The sequence below is a fragment of the Salminus brasiliensis genome, chromosome 11 (genome assembly GCF_030463535.1).
Source record: "Salminus brasiliensis chromosome 11, fSalBra1.hap2, whole genome shotgun sequence".
Lineage (NCBI taxonomy): Eukaryota > Metazoa > Chordata > Actinopteri > Characiformes > Bryconidae > Salminus > Salminus brasiliensis.
The window spans coordinates 6,346,732-6,366,009 of NC_132888.1; the positions used below are offsets into that span (position 1 = coordinate 6,346,732).

The following is a 19,278-nucleotide window of genomic DNA, read 5'->3' on the forward strand; positions in this document are numbered from 1 at the left end:
GTGCTCATGACCCTGACACTGGTCGTCCTTTCTTGGAGCACTTTTGGTAGGTTGCAGTGGTCAAACCAGTTGTCCTATAAGAACTGCTTGATGTTTTGGAGATTTTCTGACCCAGTCGTCTAGCCATCAGAGCTTGGATGTTGTCAGTGTGGCTCAGATTCTTATGCTTGTCCAGCACCTTAATCAGATAATCAGTGTGTTTCACTTTGCCTGTCAGCAAAGGCAATTTTATTTATTGGAAGAAATTCACAGATATTTAATGATTTACACATAATTCAACATCAAACAACTTCAGATAACTCTTAGTATAAAACTTCAGACGAAGACCAGGTGTCCTCAACCTTCTGAATTTTGCAGTAATGAACCTGCCAGTCCTGTAGAAGGCAGACTGCATGGGTTAACTCATAATTAAGAAAGTAATAGCATCTAGGTACGCACCAATATGAAAATTGTGGGCCGATGCTGACATCCAGTGTCTACATATCTACCTATGCTGATACACACTCATCTATGCAACTGGTGCTAAATGCACCAGAGATACCAGCATTACAGAGATAAAATGCTCCTTATCTGAGCAGTAAGTGTTTAACACTAATATCAGAATAAACACGAATAATAACACTCCTACAGAAAGTGGTGGTGGTTCTCCATCACTGTGTTCATCATTAGAACATCTCCAAAGTTCTCCTCATGGAGTCTAGTATTATTTAGAGTTCTCCTCAGATCAACACCTGGTTTGGTGGTAAATCAGGGCTTAATGATGGTAAATCAGGTGAGCTGCTGCTGCTGATGATGGAGTTGAACACATCCTCCACGCTGTGCTGGCTTGACTGGGGGGCGTCCAGGAGAAACCTGGAGAAACTGAGCTCTGTTCTTCAGACTAGCTCACCAACAAGATCTCACTACTTTCTTTCTTCAGAATGAGAAGCTCTTGCTCATTTTTACTGGATTTATGTTCACCTGGTTCTGTTCTGATGAGATGAAAGTTCTCTTACTGCTGAGAGACATGACTAAATAAAGTGCTTAGGTGCCTAAAACCTCTCAATCCTCTGCTCTATTTTCCTGCAGGTGTTTGACAGCTCAGGATCCTTCCTGTCGTACATCAACACGACGGCTGACCCTCTGTACGGCCCTCAGGGCCTGGCTCTCACCTCCGACGGTCATGTGGCTGTGGCGGACTCTGGGAACCACTGTTTTAAAGTCTACCGTTACCTGCAGTAGGAACCGCACGCTACTGCCAGTGAAGGACAACCCAGCAAATGTATTGTACAGGTGCAAAGACCTTTTGCATTTACAGTTTTATTTTGCACACCGATAAAGGTCTCAGCCACTGAAATAACCTTTGGGAAGGAGTGCCGCTGACTCCATATTTTAATCGAATTGATTTAAGCTAAATTAAAGCTAGTCTACCCTGCTTTATAGCGAGTGTCTGTTACACATTAATAATCATGCCATAACAATGCAATTACTGGTGACATACTCACCGTTAATAGATGGATTACAGTACTAGAGCTTGTGTAAATACATGAGTCAAAACCTAAGCTGATACACATGTACAATATATGGACAAAAATATTGGGACACCTGTTAATTCATTGTTCATTCATTTTTTTCTGAAATCAAGGGAATTAAAAAGAGCTGATCCTGCTTTTGTTGGACTAACTGTCTCTACTGTCTAGGGGAGTAGGGTTTCTACTAGATTTTGAAGGAGCATTGCTGTGGGGATTTGATTGCATTTAGCAGCAAGAGCATTAGTGAGGTCAGGATGTTGGATGATGATCTCCACCCCACCTCATCATCCCCAACTGATCCCAAAAGTAAAGGATGGAGCATCATCCATCATTCCAGAGAACACAGTTCTTCCACTGCTCTACAGCTGCTCAACGCTGGGGGGCTTTATACCCCTCTAGCACAAGCCTGGCATTAGGCAGCATGGTGCCAATTGAGTTCATGTTTATTTACCTGCTCCAGAGAGTCCTATTCTATTGGCAGTACCTCTCTACAGGCAAGCTGTTTGTGTGTGTGTGTGCAATTGGGTTCAACTGAGTAGCTGCTGAATGCATTCATCAGAAGGGGTGTCCACTAATCTATCACTTGGACAGATAGTGTATGCTTACATCAGCTCTACTGCTGTAATCCGTCTATAACAGTGAAAAGACACCAGTACCAGTTACATTGTTATAACATGCTTATTAATGTGTAGTAACTACTAAGTTATTACAAACACTTATACATATTACGTGGGATCTTTATCCCTTATCCTTCGTGCACTCATTTGGGTTGATTGTGAATTTTTGGACTAACTCCAAATCGGACTGCATCGCCAACAACGACTACAACAACTACAAGAAGTCAGTAATAACAGTCACAGTACTGTCAGCAGTGCTTGTGAGGGGCAGCTACTCTTTAAGCCTTTAAAAAGTATTTTATCAACGTTTTGGTTTACCTAAATTCTCAGACCTCTTGATAATATAACCATCATCTGAATTAAAACAAAGAAAAATCAGCATTTCCAACGGCATGGAAGCGAAGTTCCTTAGGAGTGGAACTCACACACTATCAGTGACGTATCTTATATAACTGTACTGTGAAAAAGCAAAGCATTTGGTATCAAACCTGACTATTTGTGCATTGACTCGCTGTATATGTTGACGCATTTGTATCATATCATGTACATTTGATAGCTTTTTGCTGTACAATGGATTTGGAGGTCCACACTCCTTTAGTATGTGGTCAAGCTTAGAATGCCAGTGTTTCAGATGTTAATGCACATGTAGAGGAAGAGCAGCTTCTAGTTTTAGTGCGCGTTTGCCTTGAAACCCTCTGCAGAAGGGTGTTAGCCATATCTCTCTCTCTCTCTTTCTCTCTCACACACACACACACACACTCCAGGACAGCACAAATTTAGATTATTGTGTACTTTTTGTTTTGTTTTTTTTTTTGGAAGGAAAAAGTTAATTTATTTTATTTTCTACTTGTTGTTGTAATTTATGGGTTATTTTTCTAATTTCTGTAATGTTTATCTGCAATACAAATGCCTTGACATGCATACACACTGCAAAAATGATTTCTTGGCAAGTGTCCAGTCAATATATCTGTTATTTCTCGGTTAAGGACGGTTGCAAGAATGTTGCGTTTAAATTTGACATTTGTAGGATTTAGCCGAAGCCTTTATGTTACACAGGTAGGAGTAAGTAAAGGTAGGAGCCTGCTGGTGCTGGTGCTGGTGCAGTGTGCTAGGCTTGGATTCAAACCTTAGTCTGTTATGGGTAGGTAGTGTCACCCGCTATGCTACACCTACATGTTTTTTTACCATTGTAGAGTCGTACAGTCGTAAAGTCTTAAAAATAAAGGCGTGGGTGCTGGTTCTTTGTGCAATGCCACTTCAGGTTCCATTAAGAACCTTTTTTGTAGTGGTGTGTAAAAAAGTGTGAAGAGCCTTTACACCAAGTGATGGGTTTTTTAGACCTTCGAAAGGTTTTTCATACTCGCATTGCTCTAAGAAATAGTGTAGCACCTTCATTTTTAAGATGTAGATCTTTTGCTGTTACCCTCAAGTTCCTCATCACCTCTTCCAGGATCTTAACAAGATGCCCACCGGATTGCCCAGTTTATTTAACACATTTCTAGATGTGTCCACTTATTTATGTCATTTTCTTTGCTGAAATTATCTTATTATTTGGTTGATTTCGTCAATAAATACTGCTTTTAACATTAATTATTTAATTTCATGTCTTGCTAAAATGACTCAAAACAAAAAAAAAAACATCTTGAAATAAGGAAACCCTCTGGAGTCTAGGGCTGTTCTCTCGGATTTCGAATATCTTTAAATTCGCCTTTAACCCGCTTAAAGTTTAAGATCAAAATGTTGAGAACAATCTCAGCTCTATCTAAAATGACCCTAAGTGACCACAAGCAGTAAGGGAAGACCCTAAACCTGAAAAATTGAAGTCAAGCTGTTGTGGTGCTTGAAATGGGTTTACCCGAGTCTTAGTTGTGGAATGTAGGACTAAAATAGTATATTTTATTTTATTCAACAAGAAAACTTATTGATGTAAGTTTACCCTCAGGAGTCTTAGGGGTCTAAGTTTCACAAATGTGTCTTTGACCAGTGTGAGTATGAAGAACCTTGTGAAGGTCTTTTAAGGTCTTACACCTTCTTCAAGAGGCAGAAGACGAGTTTCTAAGTGTTCATTGGTCAGTTTCACACGAACCCATAGACGGACGCGTAAATCCACCAATTACAGATGAGGGGCAGACGCCAAACACACGAATCGAGATGAGTATCTCGACTGGTCTTCGTAGCCTTGTAATCTCTGGAGGTGAGTCATGTACATTCTGGCCATGAGATGCAGAGGCGGGCTCTATAGATTCAGGAAACGTCTGGACCGGGTTTCTGTGGCTGTATTATCTCAAAGATATGAAGAGAAACTGAGGCACTGGCGCATTCGTAGACTCCAGAGGATTTAAATAATCGTCCAATATTCTTACAACAGCCTCAAAAATGGGAAATTATAGACAAATTGACTAGATTGATCACTTGCCAAAACATGAGATTCTTTGCAGTGGAGTAAATGCTATCATATGGAACTCTTTAGTATAGGACACAAACACATTGTCAAAATGTGAATGACGTGACTGCAGTAAAGGACCTTTACCTTTCAGAAAGAAAACCTTAAGAAGCTTCAAACGTTAAAATGAATGAAAAACTCATGAATTTTGCCACTGATCACTAAATCTCCCTCAATAGCTTAATCCCCAGTGTAAATAGTTCAAATCTGCTGCTGAGATTTATTCACATAGCTTGAATTCCCAGTATCTGCCATTCCAGGCTAGTATATGTTGCCTATCATTAAGGCAGTAGTACTGTAGTACCGACTTAAGCCCAGTTAACCCAATAAAACAGTCATTAAAACCTCTGTTCCTACCAGAAGCCACATTCAACAGGATCTTTTATGGTTCTTTATTTGCAATATAACATCCTTTTTACTCAGGCTACATATCTACACACGTTTCAGTCCATTCAGTATTCAAGTTCAGGTCCTAAACATCACACGGTTGCTGTGCTGCACTGCTATAAGAGCCTTTTCAGATTTTACATACTCTCCAAACGATCGGTTCCTTTCAAGACCAAACATCACATGACCTTCAACGACATTTCATGCTTCAGTTAAAGCAAAGCGGTCGATCTTCCCTTCATCACTGATCCAAGAGTTGTTCTGTTAAAGGCACAGACTTCTTCATTAGTAGCGCTACATCATATATGACTCAATGCTGAGGACTAATATCTCATAAATGCTCATTCCAGAAGGTTAGGGAACAGAAAGAAAGGTCACGCCTGTACGCGACATTGCCAAACATCCAGCCTCTTCACTAGAAGAGCTAAGCTACGACATGCTTCTACTGAACTTTGAACTGTGCTCTTCCACAAAGCGCTTTTCTTTCTCTGTCATATGCACTGAAAATAAAAGCACATGATTTACTCAGCCAAGTGTTGTCCTCCACATGCTTTCTTGGTCGTCCCCTCTGTCTCTTCATGACCCGTTTCGTCTATTGCGCGCACTGGTTTAAAGCATATTGGTCCAGGAAGTCCGTGAGAAGCTGACAAGCCAGCCTGTTTCTGGAGGCCTTGCATTTGTTCTGTGGTGGCATCTCCTCGATCCACATCTTCTCATTCAGGATGTACTTGAATCTGAAAAAAACACACAAACACACAAACCACTTTTACTCTGAGGACAGCAGTCAGGGCCGGCCCAAGCATTTCATTTTCATTCATAGATTTTCATTGGGGACCACTCATACCACCACCTCAGTACCAGATGCTTCATCATTCCATAGGGTACTCTGTGTGTAACATACCCACTGTCGTTAGCATTATCTGCATTTGCCCAACAGGTGCAGCAGCCAACAGCAGGAATTGATTAACCTTATTGGTGATTGATTAACCTTGGTGTGGCAATCATAAAAAAAATAATTTGTTTTATTATTGTTATTATTGTTTTATTATTATTATCAGTGTTTAATGTATATATATTTTTATCATGATATCTTGGGAGCCCCCTGGTGGCGGCCACGTATTTCAAGTATGCCTTGGGCTGGCTCTGCCTGCAGTGGTTCATTGGGCTTGGGATTCCAGGCTACTGTAAATTCATAAAACACAAAAAGCATCAGTTTTCCTGCAGACGGTTACCCAACCCCTCCATATCCCCCATCACTACACAATGCTCCCGACACTTTATGGGTGAAGACCAATACACGCCTTCTCCAACGCATGTGCAGTCAGACAGCACCTCTTTTTCCATCACCGGGCAACCAACATGCTCAGAGGAAAGTGCCGTTTACACGGCTCTGATGCATCGGCCAGTGCTGGCCGTCATTGCCCTGAAGTGCTGTGGGGAGAAAGTGCCATCTAACCACACTGGAGAAAGCAAGGCCAGTTGTGCTCTCTCCAGGCTCCCGGCCGCCGATGGCTAGCAGCATGACGGGATTCGAACAAGTGATTCTCTTGTCATTGTGACAGCATCTTCCTTATTCAGCTGGACCACTCAGAGCCCAGTCCCGGGGTAATTTTGTCTTGCAAAAGAGCTTCTTTGTGAGTTTATTTCCATCAGGATTGACCATGTCAGTGTTTTTCTTTATAGTCCTACAGGCTGAAGTACTAGGGTTAGACCTGTAGATTTCAGACCTGTACAGATTCAGGTCTTGTGTTTTTTCAGGCAGATGTTGCCTCATGTCAGACAGAGGTTTCTGGCCACTGCTGCATGCAGTATTTGGTCTCGGGTGCATGTTTCAGCATGAGCTCCTCCGGTGAATAGTAAAAACATTGTGAATTGCTAAAGGAAAAACTGGAACATGAAGACAAACCTGGGTTTATCTTCTCAGAGTTTGCACCACCAGCTTTTCAAAAGGGTTAGTTTCACCTCATATAAGATGGCAAAACGCCATTTATAGGCCTGCATCTCTGTACGTCCAGTCGATTTGCTCTGGCCTAATGAAGGTGCTTCACATGGTCCTTTGAGCAATGCCATAGAACAACCACTTTTGCTTTTATAGAGAACCATGTTGGGAATGGAGATGTGTGAGCGAGAAGAACCTTTTAAAGGCCTGAGGAACCATCACTTCATTTAAAGGTTCTTCACGTTCATATGTGCATCTCTATTACGAACATGGTGGTGGTTCTTCTTCTGTAGCATCACTCAAAGAACTATGCGTGAAGCACCTTTATTTTTAGGGAACAATTCCCATTCTTACTTGTCCTTCATTCCTGTAATGCTGTTGTCTTGGCCCATGATCAGATAGTCTGCATCGGTCTTCATGTCCACTTCATTGCACGCCAAACGCTGGACCATCTCTCGGAAGGCACCCTTCTGGATCTGAGTGTCTTTACCTGCTGTTATTTAGAGAATGTAAGTCTAAAAGACAAGCAATCTAATTTTTAGATTGGAATAGGAACAGAGGTTATACGACTAATTCTGTCTCACCTGTCTGAAGGACATTCGTGAGCAAGGTGGAATAAGTTGTGAAGACGCCGTCATTGCTGGAGTTGAGAATCTTGACCGTGTAAACTGTAGAAAACCATGGACTCAATCATCATTCATTTAAAGGTTTAGGAGCAATAGGCTGGCATGCAGTTACCAACATACGGTCTAACTTACCATAATCTACAACAGGAGAAAAGCATGCATAAGTGCTGCGTGTGTCTCGGTCCATGTTCTTGCTAAAAGTGACCTTCAGTCGTGGACAGCCACCTATGACATGAAAACAGCAAGAAGGTCCACAGTCCACAAAGCTGTAAACTAATGCCTTCAGGCTAATGGGGGCCGTGGGGGCTCAGCGGTTAGAGCTCTGGGCTATTGATGGCAGGGTTGTTGGTTCGATACCTGGGCTCAGCAAGCTGCCACTGTTGGGCCCTTGAGCAAGGCCCTTCACCCTCTCTGTTCCCCGGGCACTGGAGTTGGCTGCCCACCGCTCTAGGGGGGTGTGTGTGTTCACTACCACAGATGGGTCAAATGCAGACCTTAGTTACACAGGTCACAGTGCATGAAGACCAGCTAGTTGTCCATCAGAGGTGGGCAACAGGTGCCAGAGTCCAGCACAGGTCCTACTACACTTGAGCTGTGCATGAATGTGGCCCTTCAGGACTGGCCCTCCAGGAATTACCCACCCTCTGACCTACATTAACCCAAAGCAAGGTTTCAAAAGGAAGGATTTCTACTAGAATTTGGAGGATCATTGCTGTGAGGGTTTGATTGCATTTAGCGACTAGAGACTAGAACGTTCAAGCTCAAGGTCAAGATGTTGGATGATCACCACCCCACCTCACCCAATTCCTCAAACTAATCCTTAAAGTAAGCAGGGCTTTACACCCCTCTAGGCCATGCCGTGCATTAGGAATGTTGCCAATGGGTTGCTGTTTATTGTTGGTGTTGGAGTCCTATTCTGTTGGCAGTGCTGCTCTACAGGGACTAGATGAGCTGTGTGTGGGTGTGCAATTGCATCTGTGTCAAAGGCCAATGGGTGCACCTTAAAGTAGCTGAATGCATTCATTACAAGGGGTGTCTACAAACATTTGGACATTTAGTGTATGTGTGTTACATGGGTTGTTGGCCATAGGAGAACCATACTCACCTTCTGCACATGTACACACGTCCGCCTCGCACAGTTTGGACAGCATGGGACTGCTCTTGGCGGCGGTGTAGAATGTGCTGCACCTCCTTTCTGTGAACCCAACACATAGGGGCTGGGTGAGCGTCTATTGCAGTTAAACACTGCCATTGCCAAAGTGAGCAAAAGCTGGATTACCTGGACTGTAGTAGTCATAGATGACTGCAGCTGCTGGCTGGATGAGTCCGATAGGAATGATCTGCTCTACGCGGAAACGAAGACAGTCCTCTTCTTCAGAGAGCTGTTAACATAACAAACATGTATTAGTGTAGTGTCGGCCTTGAACTTTAGCCAGCAACAAATACCTTCTTCTAACCAATCAGGTAACGATAGCAATTGGTCTTCTCATTCTTTCAGTGTGGCCTCTTCTCACGTCTACAGCAGTGGATCTCATGGATCCAGCAGTCCCTGCAGAACTTACAGCGAAGTGCAGTTTCTCTTTGAACACCTTCACTTAAAGAGTAGCTCTTTGAGCAATGCTATAAAAACCCACCATAGCTGCACAGGTCACTGTGCATGAACCCTGAGTCTACAGCAATGGTCTCCAACCCACCTGCTGGAGAGCTTTTGTAGGTTCTAAAGCACCCCATTTGGCCAATCCTGGACTTCTGAAAGCGGCAAGAACCACTTTTGGTTCTATAAAGGATTGTGTTGGTAAAAGAGAGGTGTGAATGTGAAGAACCTTATAAAGCTCCAAACCTTCAGTTGATTTGAAGGTTCTGCTGATCTCTGGATCTCTAATCCAGACATGGATCTCATGGTCTCCAAACCATCTCCAAGAGAGCCACAGTACCTTCTTGCAGGTTTCAACTCCAACCCACCCCACCCAACTCCAACCCAACCCATCCAACTCCAACTCCACCCCACCCCACCCCACCCCACCCCACCCCACCCCATCCAACTCCAACTTCAACCCACCCCATCCAACTCCAATTCCAGCACACCCCATCCAACTCCAATTCCAGCACACCCCATCCAACTCCAATTCCAGCACACCCCATCCAACTCCAATTCCAACACACCCCATCCAACTCCAATTCCAGCACACCCCATCCATCTCCAATTCCAGCACACCCCATCCAACTCCAATTCCAGCACACCCCATCAATTCCAACACACCCCATCCAACTCCAATTCCAGCACACCCCATCCAACTCCAATTCTTTGTCAGGCTTTCCAAACAAGCTCGAGCTTATAAATCCTCTGATTTAGTCATTTGGGCTTTCCAGGTCTTTGTGTGCTCCTATTGCGCTGGAGGGAAGACCAGCAGCCACAACAGCCTTCTGCGGATACAATTAAACACCCCTGTTGTACAGTACACTAGATGGACAAATGTTTTCGGACACCCCTTCTAATGAATGTATTCAGCTACTTTATATTGCACCCATTGCTGACACAAACGTATGACAGCAAATGCACACACAGATACACATCATTGTCATTGTCTAGTCCCTTTTCGGGAGTACTGCCAATTGCCAAATCCTCTCAGCAATGTTCCAAAATCTATACAGAAATGTATACAAGAAAATCCAAGCATTACTATAAATGTTTATGTTACCTTGTGAAAGTAGAGATATACTTTATTGTGGTGGACGTCATAGTGGTCGATGTATTTCTCAGTGCCCTTTGCACTCTACAGAGAAAAGACAGCTTTAATTAGATGACCAGTTAAAAACAACCAAGCAGCAACATACACCAATCAATGAGAAGTAGCTACTGTGGCCAACATACGTCTTCCAGATCTTGGATAATTGGGGTGAGTCCACTCAGGAGTGAGATGTCCACCACGACCATGCCACTGGAATTCCCATTTTTCATCCTGTAGCATCGGTGTGGGAAAAAGAAGCTTTACATATGACCATGATGTGAGTATGTGTACCAGCACTACTTAGAGCAAAGGATAAAACCTGTACACACACACACACACACACACACACACACACACACACACACTAATGTAATCTTTCAAAACCATATTCCCAAATTTCATCCACCCATTCATCCTCTTATCCACTTCTTCATGGCCAGGGTGGTGGTGGGTTTGGAGCCTTCCTGGAATCACTGGCCACAAGACTTTCCAGGATTTTCCAGGAGGAGGCCGGAGTTCATAGTCTTCATTCTTATGGTGTGTGAGAATGTGTGGCTACACATGACCTCATACTCACCCCAAACACACTGTATAAACCAGTGTGTTCTCTTTCTTGGGCTGCTCCGGGGCTTGTCTCTTTCTGCGAGTGCGGAGATCGAACCAGGCCAGTCGGCTCATGGGTTCCTCTCTCCTCTCTTGGCCGTCATCAGTGTCGTAGTTGTAGTAATCATCCAACTGCTCCTCTTCCTCCTCACGGGTTTCTGCAGGAGTGCTCAGGTTTAAAGTCTTGACACTTTGGGTTTAACTTCAACCACTTAAACTCCAAAAAACACGACAGCATGTCCAGAGACCTCATAACTGCAACAGTGACAAAGCACCAGTAATTAATGACTGTAATCCAAAGTCATTACTGGAATGAATCAAAAATAATATTGTAGAAAAGAAATCTTCTACCTTGTATCTCCAAAAAGCTTCTTACATTTTAAAGGATGTATAATGATTTTTTTTTTCAGATCATTGTGGAGCATTTTGATTGGTCCATTCATCGCAATAATTTTGAGACATTAAATGAATTATTCAAATCCATTTAATTGATCAAATTACATAATTACATAAATAACATAATACCTCAATACATCGGGCTTTTAATTTATGTATTCTTTTTTAAAAAACACAATTTTAATGAAATCTCTCTACTTTTTCTGCGTTACCAGTTCTAAAAAAGGGAAATAATAATAATAATAAAAAATATGATTATTATTATGATTATTATTATTATTATTATTATTATTATACTTTATTATTGTATTTATGTTTAAGTACTATTGCATCTGCAATATTAATTTCTTTTATTAAGACAATCAAAGTATATGAATCTCAAAGACCATGACTTCTAATCATTTAAGTTATTGCACAATTTAATTTTGGGCCTTTATTAAAACATCCTGACAAATCTGTGTAAAATCTGTTTAAAATAAAACTGCCCACAACTATGCTACTTATTTTTCTGTGCAGTAGGGCTGTGTTTTACAATATTTATCATGATACAGGGGTTACGATTCAGTACACTGCGATATATTGGGAAACTGTAAGCAGGACGAAATACTGCAATTCTTTTTTTATCCAACTTTTAGGGAAACCCTCATAGTATATGAATCCACCATCAATAAATTTTGAGTAAAAGAAAAGTTGACTTTTTGTCCAATCAGAACAGTGATTATAACACTGCCATGTAGTGGTTGGGGTTTAAATAAAACACAAAATTCAGATACTTTAATATATCGATATTTTCTTCCACCCCACCAAGAGTGAAATAGTTGTTTGGTTGCTGCATTACACACCAGCCAGCAAAGAATACCTTTAATTTTTTTGTTTATACATTTATATACACTTTTAGTACTTTTATATACTGTACTTGATCTTGTTTATATATCAATACGTATAATGATTTTTGCAAGATTTATTTTTCCTTCTAATTTTATTTAACTTAATAGATTAATCAAATGTACTATGTAATGAATTAGTAATACCTCTACCTTGTATAGTATATACCTTTAATTTTTCAGTTTAGACATTTAGTTACTTTTATATACTGTACTTGATCATGATTAAATATAAATATTTTGTAACTTTTTAAATACTTTTGGCTTCATATCAAATACACTTTTAATACACTTAAATCACCCTGCCAACCCCCCATATTCTGCTGTTGGATATCTGGTCTCAGATCAGTGCCATTGCTACACTCTTAAAAATAAAGGTGCTACGAATGGTTCTTTGAGTGATGCCATAGAAGAACCACTTTTGGTTCCAGAAAGAACCATGTTTGTTGCAGATATGTGTGAGTTTGAAGAACCTTTAAAGAACCAAAAAACTTTCTCCTGATGTAAATTTCCTTATAGATTTAAAGGTCACGTATTTACATTTACATTCACAGTATTTAGCAGATGCTCTTCTCCAGAGCGACTTTCAAAAGTGCTTTACTGTTTACTCTGAAAATTCCTTCAGCTAGTTTGAATAGACTAAAAATGCACTGCACTATGTACAGCGAAATGTGTCCTCTGCATTTAACCCATCTGTGGTAGTGAACACACACACACTAGTGAACTAAAGGCAGTGAGCACACACACACACCCAAAGCGGTGGGCAGCCAACTCCAGCACCTGGGGAGCAGGGAGGGTGAAGGCCCTTGCTCAAGGGCTCAACAGTGGCAGCTTGCCAAGCCCAGGAATCAAATCCACAACACTGTTATCGATAACCCGGGGCTCTAATTGCTGAGCCACCACTGCCCCACAAGTCTCCACAAGTCAATATGGAGACCATTATACTCTACACTTCGCCCAAGTACTCTTGGAAGAGGAGGGTCTTCAGTCTGGGTTTGAGGACAGCGAGCGTTGGACTCTGCTGTTCGGACACCCAGGGGAAGTTCGTTCCACCACTTTGGTGCAGGACAGAAAAAAGTCTGGACGCTTGTCTTCCGTGGATTTTGAGGGATGGCGGGTCGAGCCAAGCCGTACTTGAAGCTGGAAGGGCTCTAGGTGCAGATCAGCTTTTGACCATTGCCATCAAGTACGGAGGGGCTGGCTGGTCCAGTCTTGGCTTTGTAGACCAGCATCAGGGGTTTGAATCTGATGCAGGCAGCAGTTACAGGAAGCCAGTGAAGAGAGAACAGTTCTTTATGGAACCACAAGTGGTTCTTCTAGGAAATCGTTCCATGAACCTTTTGTAGCACCTTAATTTTTTAAGCGTGTAGGAAATACTGTACTGTATCATGTGTTTAGAGTGACTTTAGGAGAGCCAGTGGTGGACCCTTACTGAGGACAAGTTCCCCCTCCACTTCAACACTGAGATGGAAAAGGTCACAGTGTGACTCGTCCTTCTTGAGAGATCTGTACGTCTGCAAAATCTGTAAAATGCACAAAAGCACTGTAAGTCTGAAAGTAGCTGGATAAAGAAGGAGTATCTGTAAGAGCTGTGGAGGGGCACTCACTGATAGGGTCCCCCGCCCTCGTCCGTTTAGGCTGAGAGACACTTTGCCTACTTCTTTGACCTGGAAGAGCAGTTTTGAAGGGCTTTAATGCTGTTCATTACATTTCAGATTTCCTTTCTTGTTGAGAATCTCTCTCACCTGAATGGCGGAATAGGTCAGCGCATTGGTCTTGGTTAAATGCAGCTTCTGCTTTTGCACATCGTTCACACACAGTTTCACGTTCAGGTTCAAGTCGTTGACGTCATTGTTCTGTATGCTGAATTTGGACAGAGCTTCAAGAGCCACGACTGTATCCTAAAGAACAGACGACACAGCAGTCAGCAAAAAACGAGGCAAAAGAGCAGTTTAGTCAGTTATAGGCGTCCCTGCTGATCCCATGGACCAGTGCTTCTCAACCCCCTGTCCTGCACTTTTGAGTGGTGTCCTGCTCTAACGCATTGCCCTCAACTCAGGAACTCAGTGCTTGTTAATTAGCTGATTAGCTGTAGGGTATTTACTAGAGGATTTATTTAGTGGTGTCTGTTAGTGGCATAAACACTAGGATGTGGTTTCCCAGACGAGGAACAACCCAGTCATGGACTACACTGATCAGCCATAACATTAAAACCACCTGCCTAATATTGTGCTGCCAAAACAGCTCTGACCTGTCGCAGTCATAGTCTCCCTCTGGCACCAGGATGTTAGCAACAGATTCTTAAAGTCCTGTAAGTTGTGTGGTGGGGCCTCCATTGGCATCAATAAGTCTTGGGCAATCACCGATTGTTCTTCCATGGAGCAGTTTTGGCCATCCCAATCTGTCTCAGATGTTTATGCTTTTTTGGCAATTGTTCCTGCTTTTAACATTCAGGAACCTTCACTTGCTGCCTAATATGTAGATCCTGTCAGGCCCTCGTAATCACCCACAGGCCCAAATAAGGACTTCCGCCTCACTTCCTGGTTGTTTGTGTTCATTCCGGTTAATTTGTGTTCAGTCATTGTTCATGTGTTGCACCTGGGACTGGGAGCATTTAGGGGGCTCCAAGACGGCAACACATTGCTGTGAATTGAATCTCCAGGAATCTCCTTGACGCTCCGTCATTCCTCACGTGGTATTGGTGTGTTCTGGTCGGCGAAAGTTACGTTCATAGTCGGGAGAACTCACTTTATTCACTTTATCCCTTTATTTTAACGTTAATCTTAGTTAATAAAGTATCTTTGCTTTGATTCCATCCCTGCAAGTGTCCGTCCCTTCTTGTCTGGCCGTACACGCCATGACAGATCCCACCTGCTGACAGATGCCATCTGGTTATGTTATGCTATGGCTAATCAGTGTATATTTTCTTTTTAATAGGAAATCTTCATTCAATGCTAAGCCAAGCTATGTCCACAACTAGGCTTATTCCCTGTCCAGGAAACTGACCCTCACATGAGCATCAGAATGTAAAAAATGTAAAGGAGCACACTAAAAATACACTATATGTCCACATGTCTGTGGACACCCCTTATAATGAATGCATTCAGCTACTTTAAGTTGTACCCATTGCTGACACAGATGTGCAAATGCACACACATGCACAGTTTTTCTAGTTCCTGTATAGAAATAGTGCATAAAGAACAGGACTCTCTGGGGCAGGTAAACATGAACCTATTGGCACCATGCTGCCTAATGCCAGGTGTGGGCTAGAGGGGTTTAAAGACCCCCCAGCATTGAGCTGTGGAGCAGTGGAAGAACTGTGTTCTCTGAAATGATGGTGCTCCATTCAATACTTTTGGGATGAGCTGGATTGAAGATCATTCAACATCCAGCTCTTTTTGCTGAATACAGTCAAAATCTTAAAGCAGTGATCCAAAATCAGGTAGAAAGCCTTTACATTAGACATTAGAGACAGAAAGGCTAGACATTAGAAAGCCTAGACATTAGAGACAGTTACTCCAACAAAAGCTGGATACTCTTTTCAATACCCTTGATTTCAGAAGAAATAACAAATGAGCAAGTGTCCCAATACTTATACGATGCATATCTTATAAAGCATACCAGTAGTTCTATCAGAGTTTTGGGGGGTGAGGGTATTGGAAGTTCTCAGTTGGTCTGAAGCTGTAGAATACCTGTGTGGACCGGAATCCACCTCCATACTTGCGTTGTTCAGTCAGCCAGGCAGCGATAAGTGGAGCTTTGGACTTTTCTTGCCTGGTCACAGCCTGGAGCAGGCCATAGCCTGTGGCCTCTATAGAGATGGCATCTGCTTTGCTGTCCAACCCCGTCTCTGTCCCTCTCACATCCCAGAAACATCGCTCTAGAGAGTGAAAGAAACATGAAACAGCAAAGATTAACAGACATGATGGACAATTCAGTAGATAAAGCATCAACCCGTCCCATCATTTCAGTCCTATAGTCCATCTCCACTGGACACAGTTCTAGCATTTTTGACTAGTAAGATTTAACCAGAAGCAACAGGGTTCTCGGGTGACCTCAGACTGAGTCTGATATTCAGTCTGATGATTTAATTTGACTAGTGATTAGTTATGAATCATTAAGGGGAAAAAACTTTGACTATGCAAATAGGACTGGGCCAATAAGACTAAGTTCATACAATCATATAACATACAATCTCAAAGAAATGATTTTAATAATTATAATGCAAAGAAGTTATTATCTAAATTTAAACACAGTACTAATATTTGTACTAAAACTTTGAGAGCATTTAGAAATCATTAGGGTGAAATAAGCTTGACGGCCAATCACAGCTTTCATGTCTTGGCAGAGTCTCCACTGGTCTTTCACATTGCTGTTAGGACTTTATGCCATTCGTAGTCTGCAAATTCAGGTAACTCAGCTTTGTTTGATGAAATGTCTACATGCATATATATATATATATATATATATATATATATATATATATATATATATATATATATATATATACAGCTCAGTATATATATTTATTTGTAATCTCTGGAAATCCTTTTTAATTTCTGCCACACTGCTAAAACTACATCGTAAATGTTTTAACTTAAGAAAAAAACTGATTTCCAGGGATTATAAATTATGATATGTTTAGTTTGTTATTGTTGTTTGTTAGTTTGTTTGTTATTTTTTAATTCAATAGATTAGCTACTAATATAGAAAGTGGCAGAGAAATCAAAAAATCCCAATTAAATTTCCAATGGGCACAGTTTTGTGATTGACAGCATCACTCTAGGCCTACGTCACTGAGATACTGAATCCAGTAGCAGGATTTAGTATGTTGTCAGAAATTGAACTTCTTAGACTATTCATGTCTTCAATTAAAACGTGAAATGTTTTGTAAGTCTCAAATGTTTGTGGTTAATCTTAAACAGCCACAGAAATTTTGCATACTGTAAAAACTAACATACTATTAGAAACCCATTAGACAGGCTAGCAGAAATGTGCCTTTTTCTCTTGTTTTATGAACAAGGTTGATTTTTAATGGCCTGAACAGGGTTGAGTAGTAACAGTAGAGCCTGTCTAGGGAGAGCCTGACCACTTCCTATTTCCCCTGTTGTACCAAAAAATGTGCAAAACAGCAAAAGGAGCCACAAGCTAGTGCTCAATGAGGGGGTGAATGGAGATAAACAGCTAAAACAGTGTCTATCCAAATATTGTCCAACCACTTGTCCAAAATCTTCAATTTCACAAAAAAAAGCTAAAAAAAATGCCTGTATATTTCCAATTTCTATAGTACACAAGTTTTGGCCAATAGAGAAACTAGCATTACTGCGGTTGGTGAGTGCTGACTGGTTTGTGAGCCTAACATGAAGTTCTAAAGCTTAAAAAAAATGTAATGTCTGTCAGGCTGGAACAAACACAATATCTTTACAACCATGTTGTCATCATGTAAAGTTTTTTTTTTTACACATCATACGAACATGGTTCTTTTCAAAACCAGTAGTGGTTCTTCTGTGGCATCAATTAAAGAACCATTGGTGGCATCTATATTTTTAAGAGTGTACAGTCGTCAGCTAGCAACCAAAAGATAACAACTCCTGCCTTGTTAAGGTCTGATTTGGAAAAGGACAAGGTTTATGAAGTCACAGTGGGGGCAGACTTAACTGTTATCACATGTGACCTTCTCAAACATCTTCGTCTGAGCTTTCTCGGCTTCTCTGGTATTAGGGCCAATCAGAGACAGAGCGTACGCTGTGATGGTCACAGCATAAGGGTTCTGCAGTCTTTCCAAATTCTGCACCAGATATGACTGTGCTTTTTGCATAGCCATAATCTGAAAGACAGAGAAACATTGAAAACATCAATCCAAAAATGAATTCAGGAGGAAATCTGAGGAAATCTGACTGCAGGAATAAATTAAGAATTTACGAATGGACTGGAATATTCTCCTGTGTTGTTACCAGTTCTGTGTCTGTTCCCAAATCGTACACTTGCTTAGCATGTGTCATTGATATGAGGATGAATGCAGTCAAGGGTGCCTCGTCCTCAGTCTGTCCAACTCCACCCTACAAGAGGACCAAATTCCAGTTAGGTTCTTCTTAGATCGTCTGACAGTGAAAGCTTGAATTGATTTGTGATGATCAGCAGTTTTCTCCTCAGCATCAGGGCCTACCTTCATTCCTTTGTCATAAAGAGGATTGGGGTCATCCCACGCTCCATTGGGTTTCTGCTTGGATATCAAATAGGTCATGGCCTCCTGAATGTAGGAGTCCCTCACTTCGATAATGTCCCGTGATTCTGTCAGCTCTTTTGCAATGTAGGCAGTTAACCTAGAGGGGTCAGTCAACATTCATCCATCACGTGTACTTTGTAATTTTACTTAAATAACATGTAGCTCCATTCAAAATGATTGGCACCCTTAGTATAGTTGTGGGAAAAGAGACCTGGATCTTGTTCTGAACAGAATCTATAAAAGTATTTGAAAAATACATTTTTGCTCAAATTTACCACAATTTCTTCCTCCAGAAATTTTCTCCACTTTCATCTTCACTTGTAGACTCCTTTCTTTCTTTTTTTCAGCTCACACATCAGCTTTTCAATTGGGTTCAACATCAGAGGACAAAGTCTGAGAGAGGCCGTGCTCTCTCTAACTAAAACTCTCTGTTTTACCAGTGGGAGAACCGCATGCCTTTCTCTGTTTTTAAACCAGCACTGAAGAACCCATTCATAACCGAGTGGAGGCTAACGCTAATGCTAATACACGCACATACTATAGAAACCCCAATCACACACACAGCGTATTCATCCACTATAAACCAGTTATTACACACCAGTAGACCAACAACAACAGATATCAGTCCAGAGTGTGTACCTCTACACACACACACAGGAGGTGATTAGACTGCAGTGTTATAAAGGAGCTGGGAGCTGATTGGTCAGGGAGGAGAGTCAGACTGGATTATAAGATATTAAACACGATAAAACATAATTTTAAGAAAAGTCGTGACTAAACTAAATCAGTCAGTCCAGAATGTCTGATTATAGAAACTGATACTAAAAATAAAGAGATTTTACTGAATGGATTAATTAGCATCAACAGCAATAACAGACTCAGATTGGATCGGGGGTAAAATAACCTCATCAGGACAT

At 41.5% G+C, this 19,278-nt stretch overlaps 2 protein-coding genes across 4 annotated transcripts in view; one reads left to right on the top strand and one right to left on the bottom strand.

Annotated features, from left to right (window-relative positions):
• trim3a (tripartite motif containing 3a) overlaps window positions 1–5,486 on the top strand; it is a 48,478-nt gene extending 42,992 nt beyond the window's left edge. For both annotated transcript variants that reach the window (XM_072691506.1, XM_072691504.1), the window contains exon 14: window positions 1,069–5,486. In XM_072691506.1, coding sequence (XP_072547607.1) covers window positions 1,069–1,221 — 153 coding nt within the window. In that variant the 3' untranslated portion in view covers window positions 1,222–5,486. The remainder of the gene's footprint in view (window positions 1–1,068) is intronic.
• The window catches only part of c4 (complement component 4), a 33,930-nt gene continuing 19,600 nt past the window's right edge, over window positions 4,949–19,278 (bottom strand). The window contains exons 26-41 of one of the 2 annotated variants that reach the window (XM_072691503.1): window positions 18,302–18,458; window positions 18,090–18,194; window positions 17,794–17,962; window positions 15,828–16,015; window positions 13,881–14,036; window positions 13,743–13,802; window positions 13,568–13,658; window positions 10,830–11,013; window positions 10,396–10,483; window positions 10,223–10,297; window positions 8,803–8,905; window positions 8,629–8,718; window positions 7,656–7,748; window positions 7,482–7,565; window positions 7,252–7,387; window positions 4,949–5,692 (exon numbers count right to left, since the gene is read on the bottom strand). In XM_072691503.1, the coding sequence (XP_072547604.1) occupies window positions 5,551–5,692; window positions 7,252–7,387; window positions 7,482–7,565; window positions 7,656–7,748; window positions 8,629–8,718; window positions 8,803–8,905; window positions 10,223–10,297; window positions 10,396–10,483; window positions 10,830–11,013; window positions 13,568–13,658; window positions 13,743–13,802; window positions 13,881–14,036; window positions 15,828–16,015; window positions 17,794–17,962; window positions 18,090–18,194; window positions 18,302–18,458 (1,921 nt within the window). In that variant the 3' untranslated portion in view covers window positions 4,949–5,550. Of the gene's footprint in view, window positions 5,693–7,251; window positions 7,391–7,481; window positions 7,566–7,655; window positions 7,749–8,628; window positions 8,719–8,802; window positions 8,906–10,222; window positions 10,298–10,395; window positions 10,484–10,829; window positions 11,014–13,567; window positions 13,659–13,742; window positions 13,803–13,880; window positions 14,037–15,827; window positions 16,016–17,793; window positions 17,963–18,089; window positions 18,195–18,301; window positions 18,459–19,278 lie in introns of both variants that reach the window. The other variant, XM_072691502.1, reaches the window with a different exon arrangement.